The sequence below is a fragment of the Triplophysa dalaica genome, chromosome 25, assembly GCF_015846415.1.
Source record: "Triplophysa dalaica isolate WHDGS20190420 chromosome 25, ASM1584641v1, whole genome shotgun sequence".
Taxonomy (NCBI): domain Eukaryota; kingdom Metazoa; phylum Chordata; class Actinopteri; order Cypriniformes; family Nemacheilidae; genus Triplophysa; species Triplophysa dalaica.
Window position 1 is genome coordinate 10,069,400 of NC_079566.1, and position 17,417 is coordinate 10,086,816.

The 17,417-nt window shown below is 39.7% G+C and overlaps 1 protein-coding gene across 2 annotated transcripts in view; it reads left to right on the forward strand.

The window, feature by feature from the left end:
- atp9b (ATPase phospholipid transporting 9B) overlaps positions 1-17,417 on the forward strand; it is a 38,916-nt gene that overhangs the window by 1,066 nt on the left and 20,433 nt on the right. For both annotated transcript variants that reach the window (XM_056741178.1, XM_056741179.1), the window contains exons 2-11: positions 1,763-1,936; positions 4,234-4,384; positions 5,019-5,132; positions 5,633-5,741; positions 6,330-6,388; positions 7,437-7,488; positions 8,357-8,451; positions 9,459-9,539; positions 12,710-12,785; positions 13,870-13,946. In XM_056741178.1, the coding sequence (XP_056597156.1) occupies positions 1,763-1,936; positions 4,234-4,384; positions 5,019-5,132; positions 5,633-5,741; positions 6,330-6,388; positions 7,437-7,488; positions 8,357-8,451; positions 9,459-9,539; positions 12,710-12,785; positions 13,870-13,946 (988 nt within the window). The remainder of the gene's footprint in view (positions 1-1,762; positions 1,937-4,233; positions 4,385-5,018; positions 5,133-5,632; positions 5,742-6,329; positions 6,389-7,436; positions 7,489-8,356; positions 8,452-9,458; positions 9,540-12,709; positions 12,786-13,869; positions 13,947-17,417) is intronic.

Here is a 17,417-nt window from a genome sequence, read left to right on the forward strand (position 1 = left end):
GAGGAAAGAGAAAAGCAGAAGAGCTGACCGCAGTTAGGATAGATTAATTGGACCACCAGCTATGCTTGGCTCATACTTTGCTTATGCTGTTGTCCTTCTTGATTTATATGGGTGGTTAAGCAGATTTGATGGTCATCTGATTTCTTTTATCATACAATTGAATACAAATATCAGTGGTAGGCCCACGGGCTGCTAATGTCTTCCACCGTCCCCTGCCTCACTGTATTGTTTATGATTACAAGAATCCCCAAACAAATTTGTGTCATTTTCCTTTCGCTTTAGGATTTTTATTTGGACGCTATTAGAACGGCTTGCTATAAACATCAAAGGCTAAAATCCACATAGACACATGTCAGAGTGATGTGTTTTTGTTGACATACCTCAATAATAAATTGCCTGTTGTGGCAGGAACCGATTACCCTTTGTAGAGCTAATATTTGTCATTTCCCTTTTGTTGTAAATCTCTTATAAGAGTCAATCTCACGAAACCTGTCCAGAACAAGACTGGGTGATATTTCATTCCAGATTCGAAAGAATGGGGGGATAGTTCACCCCAAAATCTAACTTCTGGCATAATTTGCTAACCCTCTTTTCATTTCAAACCTTGGTGACTTTCTTTCTTCTGCGGACCACAAAAGAAGATATTTCGCAGGAAGTTGGTAACCGAACAATGGTGGTACCCATGGTTTTAACGTTATTGGGTACCGCCGTGGTTCAAAAATGTTAATATTTGGGAGAACTGTCTCTTTAAGGGATTTATGTCCGCATTTGCTGGATTTTTTTATCCAAAGTGTCATACTCTGCTACAGTCAAGTCAAGGTATACATTGTGTACTTGTTCCAATTGGACCACTTTAGTTTACTATATTCAAGCAGCTGATCGAGTTCAGTAAGTGCAATCATTTTAACTGCATAGTGCACAACGTAGGCGTGCGGCATGTTGAAGCAGCGTAAACTATGATTCACACACTCCCTGATCTCTTTCTTCTATTTTTATAGCGATCTCTGAAGCAGTACAGTTTGTAGGTTTTTAGTGTTCGCCGTTGTTTCTGTATCTGGCTTCTATAATAATTTATCCGACACGACATCACTATCTGATGAGGCCTGTTCAGTCTGCATTGTCTGGATCTGGTATGTGTTTTTATGCTTCTTTCATTGTTTAACTGCAAAAGGCTGTCTGTGCTTGCAGCGGTCACCAAGGCCTAATTGCATGAATTAAATCTATCCACGGATAGCTCGAGAGAGAAAGGGGAACGTGCAGGTTTTGACGCTGAGGCTGAAGTGGAGATGGCGCAGAAACGGCTTGGCTTTTGTTTGTGTGGAAGCTGATATCCTCGTGGGACTTTGGCTGTTTCACAGTGTCACAATAGCGTTCTGCCGCTCTGGATTTGAGATGTGTGTGAGACTCGTCTCAATGCGGGGGAGCTGAATGTGGGAGAAGAACGGTTCCTAAACTTTAGTGTATTTTGTTGTGCTTATTCATGTAGGTGATTTTAAAGCTGTCCTTTCTTTTTGTTATAATGGATAATAAATTATAAAAATAAAAATACGTTTGTGGGTAAATAACACGGACAAGGTCACTGTTGATTTTATTTATGCCTTGCATTTGACTTAAACTTGTTGTTTTGCAGGCTATTTGGCTTTTTATTACTTCATATATTATTATAAAGTGCTACATTTGGTGTTTGTAAATAATTTTTGCAGAATATCATGATGCTGAGCATCCTTTTAACATGCAGTTTTGTCTTCTTGTAACACTTCAGGTATGAGTTTGAAGACGAATCCTCAAACCTTGATGAGATGCCGTTGATGATGTCAGAGGAAGCTTTCGAAAACGACGAAAGTGACTATCAGACACTGCCCAGAGCCAGAGTAGGTCAGAGACGGAGAGGATTGGCTTGGTTCCTCTGTGGTGGATGGAAGGTCCTTTGCAGCAGGTAACATCCCCGCATAAGTACTCATGCTAAAGGCAAAGATCTTTCAAAAAAATGACAAATTATAAATAATTTATTCACCTTCAGGTCATTCCAAACCTGTAGGTTGGACCACAAGATTGATTATATAACAAATGCTGCTTCCCTCAAAATAGAGGTAGTATAGAAGAATAGAGGGATGTTGAGCTAAGAAAATCCAGACATTTCCACTTTGACAATTTTGGCCTTAACTTTTTGTTAATAAAATGTGACCGCTAGGCGTGCAGCTTATAGTGTGTGTTTGTAGCGCTTTTGCCAGGTTGGCGCGGCTCCTTTTGAACGCACCGGTAACTGTGCATGAAATGCACACACAAACGCAGGTTGTGTTTTTGGATTGAGGTGCTCTCCTCGCATCATCAGTCAGAAGGTCAAACGTTCTGACGGAAAATGTGCTTATGCAGCCAACAACATCAGCGCTCAAAGTCTATTTTGGGCCGACGTTCAAAGAATATCACAATGCCTTTTGTCACGTCAATGACACATGACACAAGTGCGATGAAAAGAGATATTAGCGATATTATGAAAGCGTCCTCTTGACTCTTCCACTTTATCTGCGACGCATCTCAATTCTAAGCTGGGTATTGATTTTTTTTCTCCTAATGAACAAATGGGATTTCGCACAGCTGACCAGTTTGATGCTTTCCAGTAATTTTCTGTGTGCTTAGGCGGAGGATTATGAAATGAACAAATAATTCAAGCAGAATAACTCCGCTTATTCAAACGGCCCTATTATTTGCACTACGTTCATTTGAGCAAATAATCTCTTTTATGAATCGGAGCGCTGGCACTTACAGACAAGAGGCCAACGCAAATATTATTATATTTTGTTCAAAGTTTATGTAATTTAGTTCAATGCCAGCCAAACCAACCGGCATGACTGTGTACACTGAGCAGAGCACAAGCTCCGCACCTGCACGGCGTCACGCCGTTCTGCAGGGAACCGCTAGAATATAAAATGAATATGAAGGTCAACAGAGTGTTTGCCGCCGTCTCTGACCTTCACAGCGAATCAGGTTTGATTTTAATAGGGAGGGGTTTATTTGGCAGGGGTTGTTACAGAGGACATCATCTACAGGTTTGTTGTTCACTTTTGATATCGCTAGGCCCGCGTGGAAGAGCAATACTTGTATATTTCTATAAATACTTTAATCTGCGTTTAAACGTCGGTCTCGCCATCTCTATTTAAAACAAAAAAAATCGCAGTTTTCTTTAATTTTCTATATGTGGGTGAACATTATGGCAAACTGGCACAAAATCCGATCCAACAGCTCCAATTCTAAATCATAATAATTATTCATGATTATAAAGTAAAAATGGTTTACGTTTACTTAAGGTATAAAGAGAGTTTTGACTTTCTTATGCACTTATCCAAAATAACATATTTTTTATTAAATCTAACCAATGTGAAGGATTTCAGCTTTGATTCCTGGTTTATCATTGTCCACAAAATAACAGTACACTTGTAAGTACACAATATTGAAGTGTGCGTTGCAAACGCCATTTCGTGTTGACTTGAATCGATTTTTCCAGGTTTAAATCCACACCAATGCTTGCCTATACATTGCAAACAATGTGAAACAAATTGCACAGTCGGAATTCAGTCACATAATGTCACCAGACCGTGTAAACGCATTTCCGTTACTTTCACAGTGTTGAAGAAGGACGATATGTTACAGAGAAGATTTCTCTTGAGCAACCAAGGGTTAAGTGGCTTGCTTGCTCAAGGGCACAATACTGATAGCTATTAGTAAAAACCGTTCCTTGTGGGTTTCAGACCTGCAACCATTTGGTTATTAGCCTAGAATGTTAACCGCCAGGCTCAGACCACCCCAAACGCATCCGTGCATTCTGTACTTTCGCAAGGCTTTCGTAAAACACCTTCTCTCTCTTTTACTTCTTAGTGGAAGTGCGTTGTTTTGTCTGCCCAAAGTTCAAGTGAAACTAGGCTGGCCTCTCTTTACCGTCACTTGCATTAACGTTGTATCAACGCCAGCGGAGAAAACCCTTAAAGGCCTCACGTTTGTGTTTTAACTGATGAATTAGAAGATAATTATAAAATAACCAGTTTTCAAAATGAGTTAACGCTCCAAATTAGGAGCAAAGATCAGCCGTGTTTGTTGAGTATTTGGCGGGGGTTGTTTTAATTAAAGCCATTACCAGAGTCCAGGCCTAAACTGCGCCTGTAGTGCTGCGTCCTCCTTTCTTGTGAATCTGTCTAATCACTGGATGATCTCTTTCCTCCCGTGCTCTCTGTCACGCAGCTGTTGCGAATGTCTGGTTCACACATGTCGCAGGAAGAAGGAGCTAAAGGCTCGGACAGTCTGGCTTGGACATCCCGAGAAATGTGAAGAGAAGTACCCCAAGAATGCCATCAAGAACCAGAAATACAACATCGTCACTTTTGTGCCAGGGGTAAGGCCATATAGAAAGCTCTGATGCATGTTGTTTTGGTTTTTGCATGTTTTGACATTGCTATTATATATTTTATTGATGTTTTAGCAGTATTTTATTAATGTTATTTATATTATACACGTTTGAGTTTATAGCTAGACATGTGCTTTCTATTAAAAGTGTGGAAAAGCGGTTTTGATGTCGATTTTCCATCGCGGTTTGTGCCTGCGTTTATCTCTCGCCGGGCTGTTTAAAGTGAAATCTGTACCCTGAGTGCTCAAAGCAGATTTGCTCGGTAATCAGGTTAATGTGTAACTAGCTGTGAAGTAACAGCAATCTAACGTATCTTTTTCCACTGAGTGTGTAAGCGATCTACTGTATTATGACTGCTGGCAATGTCTTATTCAGAGGAACGCGCCTTGTGTATGTGCACTTGGCAAAGTATTTGCAGCTTGTACGATGAATTATGTATAAACCAATCAGGTGCACTACTGTGTTTGCATGCCACATGTATCAGCGGACTGTGCTAAAACAGATATAAAGCTTTTATCATCGTTTTGACAACACTGCATACAAAACCAGGTTTTTGATTCATGTGATGCATTTAGCAAGTGTTACATCAGAGAATATTCATTTCAGTGCTTGTTTCTTTTAGGTTCTCTACCAGCAATTTAAGTTCTTCCTCAACCTGTATTTTCTGGTGGTGGCTTGTTCTCAGTTTGTCCCATCGTTGAAGATCGGATATTTGTATACCTACTGGGCCCCGCTGGTAAGTATAGCTAACCGGATGAAGTTAGTCATTAAAACCGCAGCATACAGTGGCCCCAAAAAGTATTTGGACACACCATACTAAAAAATTGCATTATATAACAAATTGTCAAACCAAATACCATTTATTTTAATGATAGTACAAATGCACTTCGTAAGCAAAACATTTCCCCAAAGTTTATGTTGCAAATCATAATAAACAGTTGAGATACACTTTCTGGTTGTCAAACTTAGTGGAACATGTTCATAGTCGACGTGAGTGATACGTCTCTACTAGGACACCTTGGTAAACGTACATCCATTACAAAAATGATCTAAAGTCATTGCAAATATGGATGTGAAAGTTGTCTCTCAGAACAATTTGACTGGTGTTTTGTTATCGTTTCTGTAAAATTCATCCAAATACAGTTCGGGACACCTCTATGTAAACCCTGTTTCCAGCCCTTCGAGTTTGTTCATTCATACGTTACTTTGCTTGTTTCTTTTGTTGTTGTTGATCAGGGTTTTGTGTTGTCCGTCACCATGGTGAGAGAAGCAGTTGACGAAGTTCGGCGATGCAGGAGAGATAAAGAGATGAACTCGCAGCTGTACAGTAAACTTACAATGAGAGGTGACCAGAGTGATGACAGGAGTTCTGATACCAAGACACAAGTTTAGCTGGACGTGTTTATAACAATCAAGATTAGCCAGAACTACTTTGGTTTTGTTTAAAAACAAAAGCTTTGATGAAGTTTGTCGAGTGTGCGGTGTGTGTTGAGTGTGCCGAGCTGTAGTCTAGGCTACTTCTAAGAAGAAAGTCCAAATATTTTTTTTTTACGATTTTTGGTGCTAGTTTTTTTTTATGTGTGTTACTCAAAGTTTATTATTTGTTCTAAAATGTGGAAAATTGTAATGATAAACAATGAGCACAGCAGATGTGTCCAAACATAGGACTGGTAGTGTAAATGTTGTGCCATATGCCCATACTACTGTATGGTGGGATTCCTGTAAGGCTGTATTCAACCTTTGGAGTTCATGAGAATGATATATAGAATAAATTATATTGTTTTTTTGAGCGGCCATGGTATTTTTGTTTCAAACAGTTTGTGTCTTTTCACAAAAGATCAGATAGTCTTTCAATTCAGGTTTCTGGTAAAATTCATTGCAAAATCAGTGTTCAGATCATTTTTTCATTGAAATTATTTGTCCATCTTTTCAGGGAAGGTTCAAGTCAAGAGCTCAGACATACAGGTCGGAGATTTAATCATTGTGGAAAAGGTTTGTTGTCTCTTTTTTAATCTCTCCCCCTCCTTTGTTGTTGAAGGTATCAGCATAAACGTGCTGCTATGTGATCCGTCACATGAAATCCTGTCATTCTTTCAGTGGGACATTGTGTCTGTCTCTCTCGCTGTCTGTGGTTCACTTTAATTGCTTGCTAGGGAAACGACCTTGTTCAATTATTCAACAGAACGCAAAAATAGGACTATTGTTACAGGACAGAGACACTAACATCATATATACCATATAGCAAGTTCAGCATAGCTAATATATTCATATCTGAAAAGCTTATAAGCAGTAGTTTCACGGGGAAAAGACATTGACTCTGTACTAAAAGTCTGTGAGGTGCGGCGCTATTTAGGTTCCTCGTAGACCAAAGGTAGCATTTTAACCGAAATTAAACCTCAGTCAAGTGATTTTAAAAGAAAGCGATTCTGACTTAACAGTCAGGTAAAGAAATAGTGTACCCCACAAAGGTTCTCTAAACAGTTTTTGTCAAATGCAAAAGGAACACTTTTGAGAAACGTATTAGGCAGCACTTTTTCATATGATGGCAGCTGTGAATACTTCTTAAAAAATGAAAACACATGAGAAATCACTCCTCTTTCAAAGCTGTCTTATGGCATTAAATGTGAAAAAGAGCTGTGCGAAGATTCTTTTAAAATGTTTTTTTTGTGTCTCATGGGAAATAGAACAGCATACGGGTTTAGACCGTATGTTCTTAACTGCCCTGTTAACAAATTGTGCTCCTAATGAAACGCAACAAAACTAACCAAAAGTTCACAATTTATCAGAATTTAATTTGGTGTTTTACAAAGCTCTAAAAAACATAATTCAATAGTCTAAAGGTACATAGAAATGTGAAACGTTGTTGCTTGCTTAAATTTCTAATCAACATTTACCTGTTTTGAACCCACTGGATCTGCATCTCTGATGCCTGATCGTGATGCGCTGCTAGCTGGGTTTTAAACCACCGTTGGTTTTTCTACTGTGAATGGCGTGGAAATTGGTTTGAGCTTTAACCGCCATTTAATGATTTGTGTTATAGAATCAGAGAATTCCTGCTGATATGATTTTCCTGAGAACTTCTGAGAAGACCGGTGAGTTTCAACTCTTGCTTTTAAATTACAGCTTTCAGACCGCCTTGATCATTTCTGCTGAATGTCATATGTTATTATTTCAGTGTCCTAAAACACATGACGGCTCTGAAAAGCCCAACGAACACACAATGTTAACAATTTAAGCTATTCCTATTTTATCATTTTAAAATAGATTTTCATACAACAATAAATATTTCATTCGTATTTGTAGATATAGTCTTTCCTCGAAAAATGTATTTACTCTGTGCTAAATTCTGCATGAACTGGCAAATAAAGTTGCTTTAGTAGATGTTTTGTGGGGAAGATAAAAACAGAAGATGATAATGCATTACTATATAGAAATCAGTTAATAAAGACTCGAGCGAAATATCTAGAACATGTCCAAATCATATTTCCCCCCAAAAATGCTTGCATTTAGTCAGCCACTGATCTGCAAAAATTCCCAAAGTTTCCTCCAAAATTATAATTTATTATTATAATTATTTTTAAATAAATATGATTTGTTGATTTAAATGATTTGTGACACACACACACACTATGTTCAGTACATTATTAGTGAACACTGATTCTTCTTAAACACTGTGACCTTTTCTGTCCACTGTCTGCTGTTAAATCAGTCTTGTTTCAGATCAATATGAACACTATGTTGAGCATTCTGAGTTCTTTAATGCATGGGGCCACTGCTTTGACCCACCACAGATGTTAAATGCAGTGTCCTTCACACATCTTCAGCTCTCAAACGTTATCTTTGTTTAAATAAAGAGGAAAATCAATTGCATTAGCACATCACTGGATATTGAATCACATACGGTATGTGATGAAAAATAACCAGACATTTATATCTGATATATATACAATCTGCTTCCAGGGTCGTGCTTTATTAGAACAGATCAGCTGGATGGAGAGACAGACTGGAAACTGAGAGTCGCTGTTCCTTGCACTCAGAGACTTTCTGCTTTAGGGGTAAGAGCACAAATGCTTACACATTTACGCAGGTATTCATGCTAACTTTGTTCTCTAAAAATACAAAGAAATTTGATTAATAATTTTATGAACAAACAGTGCGACGCTCAAATACTATTTTTTGCTTTGTTATTTTGACTTAAAATCCAGAGTGTCGTTTTTCTCACTTGCCATGAAAACAGGCATTCAACCAATTCTATAAAATGTTCTCGCTCAAAATGATAAATTATATACATCATATAAAAAGTGATCATCAATGATGATTTGAACCGTCAAAGACATCGACAGCATCCCAAATCAAATTTCAGCTGCTCGTGTTCTCAGATGAGGCGGTAACTTTACCCCCGCAGTCAGTGAGTGATGTGTCCACATTCAGACTCTCTCAGGATGATGGTAGCGAGGCTCATGTTTGATATCACTGTGTATCTGATTTACTGGCCGGAGGGTTTGTTTCACAAGGGCCGGTAATTTTACCCCGATAGACAACTGGAATCCGCCGAACGGCCTGTCTCCCGGTGGCATCTGCGTGGAGATGACACTCACCCCGATCGCGGGTTCACGTTTGTATTTGTCTTTCCGAAACCACTTAATGTGATCACAGAATTAAAATTTCAGCGAGTCGTCGAATGATCGACATAGTAAAGCAGCGGTCGGATCGGGTACCCGGTGGGCTTGACTGTCAGATGGTAAAACATGCCTGTTTTTCATACTACAGGACACGTCATCAAATGCAAAAGTCATTATAATTTGTAAGCAGCCTGTCAAAGTTTTGTTTCGTTTTAATTACTTTTGTTTTGTCTGCAATATCTGTTCTGTTTGAAACACAGCCTTGTGGCAGGATGTCAGAAGGGGCTTATTTTCATGAGAATCTGTGATTGTTAGTCAGTTTGAGGCCTGCCATAATACTTGCACGAACGAGAGGTTGGGTTTGGGTCCGGCCCAGAACTTTGTTCGCCTGACATTTCTGTTGTTGATTTACTGTTGACCTTTTCATTTGTTATCTGCAGGATCTCTTTTCCATCAGAGCTTACGTTTACGCCCAGAAGCCCCAACTGGACATTCACAGTTTTGAAGGAAACTTCACAAGGGTAAGACAAACTGCTGTTAATGAAGGAATTTTTACGAGGCTTTTTTTTGCGTGTGGCGTGACGTCACGACCTCAATTTATACCCGCTGTTAGATTTTTGTAGAGGTATTTAATGTTGTGCCGTTGCCCGGCGAACAAAACCTAACCGTTTTTTTATATTGCACGTTAAAATAACATGGATTCTCAAAGTGTGTCCGTTCACATGACTATGAGCCGAAGTGTCTCTGGAATGCAAAACCGTCCGCATTCCTTACTACGGCAATGACATCACTGGTTGTTAGGCTCACCCTCGCCCCATTGGCTGGACGGAGTTCCTTATTAACAGCAGATTAGCGCGGTACCGGGGAAAGTGAGAGGGAGAAAAAGGAAAAAAGAGACCCCCCACATGAAGCCTGTCTTTGTTTGAAGTCTTTGCTCTCGGCCACACAGCACGCAGGGGCAGAAGATCACTTCCTGTGCTGAGTCACCCTCGTGAGCCCGCTTTCACAGATCCGCAGCTACAGTGACTCGCTTCCACATGCCGTTTCCCACAGTCCTTTACTGTCGCACCTCACTGCCACACAAGCTTTTTTATAGCATGTCCGATGAAGCACCTGTTCAACATTATTATTTCATCTCTTCAGTTTGACATAGAGATTGTTTCATTCTCTTCTGTGATTTGATCGGATTATTTGGAACTGATTGAACCGATCAAAGTTTAAGTGTCCTACAAACAAGTCTCTAGCAGAACATCTGTTTATTAGTAAATGATGGAGAAAGTCCCCTTACGGGTCATTTATTATAAATCAAACCCAGATGAGGCGAATGTGATTTCTACTCTTTGTATGGTGGAATCGGTGGCATGACCATTTAACCTTTATCTCTTCTGTCTTTAAAAACAGCTTAGGATTTTCTTAAGAAGTACTTGGGGAACCGATTTATCATGAGACGCTGTATTATCGCACTCCTCTTTGGGACGTCCTCATTTGAAAAAACAAACAAAAAATAAGTGTAATGGTATTTTATTTAAAAAAGTTTTTTTGCCAGACAATACATTGTAGGAAATGATGTGATGAAAGAGAGGGGTACACAGTGTTGCCAGAGTTGCGGTTTTCTGGCACAAATTGGGCTATTTTGAAAATGCAGTTGCGGGAAAAATTATGGAGCCGCGGGACGCGGGATTTGGGCAACTTTCATGATGTAATGCAGCTGCCAAAATGTTTATATTCTAATGAGAAATTGTAATAAATATATATAATCCAGATGAATACCTGGCAACTCAAGGAAAGGACCCATTTTCAAAAGTGTGGTGAACGAGTAGTCTGACTGGTACATTACAGGGAGGGACGCGGGAGCTCAGCTCAACCAAAGAGGAAAATATAGCGGCGGTATTAGAGAATGCATCCGAATTATGTTTCATATTAAGGTGCATGTCATGTTGCACAGTGAGAGAAATCACGCCTGAGTGTACAACAGTTGATTCTTCCGGCTGCCAAATATCACGTTTGAGCAGCGCTATACGCAGTCTTGAACAACTTAAACATTCAGGTGCTTGTACACATTATGCATATGCGATACATTTAACCACGCTTATTTCTTAAGCAAGTTTTGCACGTCTTACGAAGAGAAAACACTTTTCTTGTCCATTTCCGTGCGTGGCCTCCAGCACACATGGGATCTTTTTTAAAGGGGACACTCCACCCAAAAATGAACATTCTGTTATGAATTAGCCTAGTTGTTGCAAACCTGTATATATTTCTTTGTTCGGTTGAAACACAAAGATATTTGGTAGAATAATAGCAACTGAAAATCATTTGGCATCATCGACTACCATAGCAGTGAAAAATAAAATGGTAGTAAAAGGTGACCCAGAATTGTTTGATTTCCTAAATCCCCAAAAACACCTTTTGTGTTCAACAGAACAAAAAAATATACAATACCTAGGAAACCTTTCAGATAAGTTAATATAGGAATAGAAACGTCTTTTGGCAGTTAACACCTTTGAAAAAAAATTGGTCTAGTTTTCATTCCGTTTGGGCAGTTTTTAGGGGTCATTGGGCTGGAAATATTTCTTGGACCTGGAGTACAGGAGCCAGGAAAGGCTCAAGCGCCGTAACTCGAACGGTCTACTGGACCACCGGCACTGACAAAATGCAAAATCTTTTATCAGAGTCTATAGCATTTAAAATTCAAAAGAGTGGAAGTTTATGCTGTCCTCTTTTATTCATAATAATATTTAGAAGCATATTTGTTTGTGTGCACATGCATGAGGAAGAAAGCCTCTTTGTAGATGCAGATTAAGACATAAAACCAAATGCATTGCGTTCCATTAACTTAAATTGAATGCATGATGCAGACCAAACTTTCTCGGTTTCTTTTTGCATAACACGTTGGAAGAATCATTTTGAATGTAGCATCTTCATCTTGATGCTATTAACTATTTCCAGTTAAAAAATGTATGTTTATATACCAACGTTCACTTGCAAAAATGTGTAACTCAATTATCATAAATGTCCGTCCTTACTTTAACCAACACTTCTTTCTTGACTAAATGAACCCTTCTTATTACTGATCAAAGGTTGTTTTTGATAAAGCCACTTGTAAATTATAGATGATCCCTGTTGGCATTGCTACATCTGCTGGCCAGATCGGGACAAATGACAAGAGCAAGTGGGCCGTCTTGAATACGCATGTCTCCTCAGAAGGCGATGTGTGTGGCCCTCTTTCTCCGTGTATATTATGCCCAGGCGACAGCAGATAATAGATATCTTATTCTCTCATCCGCAACATGTTATGCTGGAAAAGACATCTCGAGATTTCATTTCTGGACATCTCCCTGATTTATGAAATTCTGCTCAACGCAGAGCGCGCTAACACTGAACGAGGCTCGTTTCGTAAACGGGGCAAATCAAGTCAAACCGATTTCGCTGTTCCCTCTAAATGGACTGTGTCGCTTAACCGGGCATTAGTGTAATTCAATCTTTCGGCTAATTCCCTACTTACCGTTTGTTGTGATGAAAGTTCATCGATTCATTTATTTGTGCTGGGGCTTTTGTCATTTTTATCGACCCGGTTTTTAAAGGCCATAATTGATAACCGCTTTTTCCTGCGCTAGATAACCATGCAGGCAAAACAGATTAAGATGTATAAAACATGTCCCGCTTGCTGATTCACACTGTTTTCTTTTCCCAGGAGGACTGCGACCCTCCCATCCACGAGAGCTTGAGCATCGAGAACACGCTGTGGGCCAGCACCGTGGTGGCATCCGGTGAGCTATTCCACTACACTTTTGCCTCCCCTGAATGTGTTCTAGAAATGAAAGATCAAGGTCTGAAATATTCATCGCAGGTCAAATATCTTTCGAGTTTATTGTGTTGTCGAAGAGTGTGCCGTTGATAGCGGGGCGTTCTGCCAGCATCACTCAAGACCCCCGTCGCGCTCCCATTTGTTTGTCACTTGAGCCCGCCAGACTCATCTGCTACTATTCAAACAATCTCGCAAGCAGAGAAATATGAGGAGTCGTTAATGGGAAGCCAAAGTGTCTGGCTTTTTGCAGTCCCGTCCCTGCGGTGTCGATGAAACTTTTCCCCAAAGAACGGGTCCGAGATCAGTTTTGCTGCTACGCTTACAGCGACATCTCCTAGGGGTTTGTTGTTTAGAACCCTGACCCCGGTCCAACAATAATAGCAGGTCCTTTTCTTCAAGCGGCGCGCGTTTGTGCCAGCGATCGGCCCTTCATTGATCTGTGGTTTCCCCGTCTCGGTTCTCCAGGGGTATTAAGGCTTCTTCTCATTGCTTGACTCGTTGTGACCTTCAGCAGAAGAAAGTCCTTCTGCATCTCCCCGCAAAACCCAGTCTAGTGACGTCATCCCGTCCAGACAGAGCAGACCCAACACTAAACACAGTGGGGCGGAAACAGATATCCCCAGTAGTCCAAGCCCATAAAATACCCCCCTGAGAGCAGCCCGGGTTTCGTTCTTTTTTAGACACAAAACAATGTGTCAACTTAAAGACATTGAAAATGATTTAAGCTTTGTGACTTCAGTTGTGTTTTAACAAAGTTGAACTTTGGACCCTGGAGCTTTCTCATTTAGCCGTGCGTTCACACTCTCCACCAGTAATTAGTTTACTTTAACCCATCAGCCCATTACCAAAGCAGCACCATTGATCTGACTATAATAGGCCTCATTGTAACGGTTTATTTCTGTGTGTCCTGCATATTGAATCATTTGTCTGAGTCTGCGCTGCATCCGTTAACTGCAAAACCCACTTTTTGAGCTAATTGTTCATTAGAGCAGCCAGACACATGGCCTGTTTGTTTGTTGTTCATCTCATTTTATTCTTTACTTCAGGTACTGTCATAGGTGTAGTCATATACACCGGGAAAGAGACCAGAAGTGTGCTTAATACTTCGCAGTCTAAAAACAAGGTGGGTAATTTGCCTCCCGACGGAGATTTTTTTTTTGTGTAAAAAGTCTTTCATATTTAAAAATGTTTATTATTGAAAAAGTATTTGATATTTATATAATAAATGGAACGTAAACATTTATGACCATTCAAGCATTACACATTTTTGTGTACATTAACTGTTATATAATAGGGCTAGAAATCAGTCCTATTGCTGGGATCTTTTTTTTTATAGGAACAGTACTTTTATAATATAATATTGTTTTTTATTTCAATGCAAAATATGCATAAATACTGATTTATAAACAATACATTTTTCAAGGACAGCTAGAATAAATATAAAAAAATGTTTTTGCATTGCAGTGATGAGAATTTTTGAGAAAAAATATGATATCAAATAATTTCTATTTTAAATTATGCCATCATTTATATACAGTATTAATCACCCTTATACCCTTTTAAGTATGACTTTATTTACCCAGAATGCAAAAGAGGATATTTATAGAAATTGAGGTCACTGTTGTTTTTCTTATCAGCCTTTTTCAAAAAATCTTAAATAACAGAATTTACATTTTTGGGTGAACTTTTCTAGAATTTTCCCAAGGCAAAAGAAAATTTCATATTTATGTCTCTTTCATTTAAAGTTGGATGGAACCTGGACATTTTACTGACAGTTTTTGCGAGATTCACCCATGATCAGTGGCAAACTGTGACATTTGTGTAGTCAATATACTTTGAATCTCGCCCAGGGGGTGTTTTTAACCTTTCAATAAAGACTTGAAGAGTACAGAATAAAAACGGAGTGCCGTTGAGGTGGTTTTCAACTCTGATTGTAGTGACGAAGTTAGACCTGTCGATGTGAAAGGTCAACCCCAGAGAGATTAATCTAGTGGGAAATTAACCAAGCAAGCACTTATGTGACATTTGTAGCAGAGCTTTAATCCTACAGAATTCCCTTTAATGATTACATACAGTGGATGTCGATGCTGTAAAAGTAAACAAAAACGCCAAATCCCATTACACTCATTACCCCTCCTCTAGCTGACCCCGCTGTCTTTGAGATCTTTCTTTTTTTCATAGCTTGTCCCGTTTTGAGAATTGTAGTACGTTTATGTGCTAACTGTGTATTAAGTGTGTGTTCATCTTTATCCTTCAACACAATAATGTATATGAAAATACTAGACTTAAAAAATAAATAATTTAAACTGATGAGCATGTAGGTTTCTCGTGTCATGCTTTGCCATAATAATGGATTTACTTGCGAGCTGTAATGTTAAAGACTGGATACTGGCCTTGAGTGTTTTTCACCTTATTAGTCATTAGTAAAAAATGTATATATTGCTTAACCGATTATTGAAGCAGTATTTATCATTTAGAGTCATCGGCAAAGACTGTATGTTCTAACGAATATTTTAGCTCCCCCTAGTGTCAGAATAACTCAAAAATATTATGTGCATTATTTTTGCTCATTTTTAATCAAAACAGTATCAAATAAATAAAATCAGTTATCAAAAAAACCTTATCGGCAGACCGCTAGTCTTCATGCTGTGATGCGTTTCAGACCTTGTCATGGATGCGTGATATCATCGGCGCTCATAGATCCACCTAGTGTGAGAGTGGAATCCAATATCTCAAGGAGATGATGTCAGAGGTGCCAATACGGAGAACGAGATGGGGCGGGAAAGTCAATACGACTCGGCGAAAGTCACAGAGAACGTTTTCGCCTCTTATAATCTGTTGTGACATTCTGTGCACGAAGCTCTGAGCTCTCACTAGAAGCTGCTGACAGCACATGAGCTATCACTTTACACCGTGAGCGTGCGTGTGTCTGTCATTGCAGTAATATGGAGCGATCTTTGCTTCCAGGATCGAAACATGGGTGGTTTGACAGCGCACACGGAGTCTGCGGGCCGGTCTCTTACATGAACAGTTACTCTAAGAGAGCAGAGAAGAAAATCGTATCGTTGCTTAATATTCAAATTTTCTTTTTTGGCTACTTTGTTTCGACTTTTTTAACGTTGAGAATCAGGTAAAACAAAACCTTATTTAAGCATGTCAAGGCCTTCCTAAGCCTCATCTGAGGTCTTGCGAGTTCCATTTAGCCGTATTACATATCCAGTTTCTAGAGCGGCGGTATAATGCCATATTGTTGTAACGGCCTCAGTATACTTGATGGATTTCAACCAATGAATATTCATTATGCAGGCACAAAGTCGTCATCAAATTTCACACACAAAACATACAGGCAGGTTGAATCATTCCTTTCACTTTAAACGAGGCCCGGATGAATAGAGTAAAATATGCGCTCTCGATTCATTGATAGCATCTTCAGCTTGAGGTAATTGAGTCGCCTTTTCCTCTCGGCTCGAATGAATAACGACTTCACCCGATCCCCGGCCAGCTTTGCAAAATTTAGCCTCCGCATTGTTTTGCCCCCATAAAGGGGGATTCCTCCCTTTCAGCTGCTCTGTCTTAATTTTTCTTCATTTTAATCCTTCCATTCCCTCCTTTTTCCTCACTAGCTGAAGCATGAAGTTCAGAGTGGGGCAGCAGGCCATCGGTGGGGTTTAAAACTTCAGCTGATAAATCAGACAGCAGATTTTCCCTTCCAGTGTCTCCCAATGTCTCCCAGTTTGCACAGGGACGGGGGGGCTGGCGGGCAGTGGGGGATTAATTTTCTTCCAATTTTTTTTGGTCTTTTCTGTTCAATTTGTCCCCCTCCTCCCGCGTCCCTTTCACGCAGATTCTTCTTGTCGGGGGACGGTGTTATGTGTTGCTGTTTTTATTAGCGCGCTGCCGAGATGAAAGGCCTCAGTGTTTTCGCGCGGGCCGCGCCGTCGGCCCTCGCCAGAGGGAAACAAGAAAAACTTCTTTATTTGACATCATTTTCCCACATATTCCATTGGCTGAGGGACATACTTGAGAGAAAAAGGGAAAACTCGAGATCTTTTGTCAGGGGCCCGTTTTCTATGAAGAGGCGTTCTGCTTTTATTTTTCCGGTTTTGCCTCCTGTGCTTTTCAGGGAGAGACGACAACAGCAGTGGGCTTCTTGGTTAAACGCCTCTCATCTCTTCTCTCGTCCACATACATTATTAGCATGAGAAAAGCCTGCGGTCTGGATCAGGCCTGAGAGGGCGGGGGGGGGGATTGATCAATGCTGGCTCATGGGCAGGTTGTTTTATTTTTCATAACGTTTCAGATGAGAAGAACCCTCAACTTGAGACTCGTACTCGGAGGGGATATCGCATGACGTGGTTGAGAGTTTTAAAACCAATGAATCATTTAATTATTTAAAAATATCAAAAATGACAAACACCCCCCGGAAATATGTACACCAAGTTTGGAAATGTTATTCTATAAATATTAAAAATAAGAAACATGTTTTTTTCAAAGACTCCTGGATCGGAGTATATTTATTAGACAAAGTAGTCAAATACACTCATTTGTCAAGGATAAACATAAAAAGTATTTCGTTTATTATTACATGTAAATA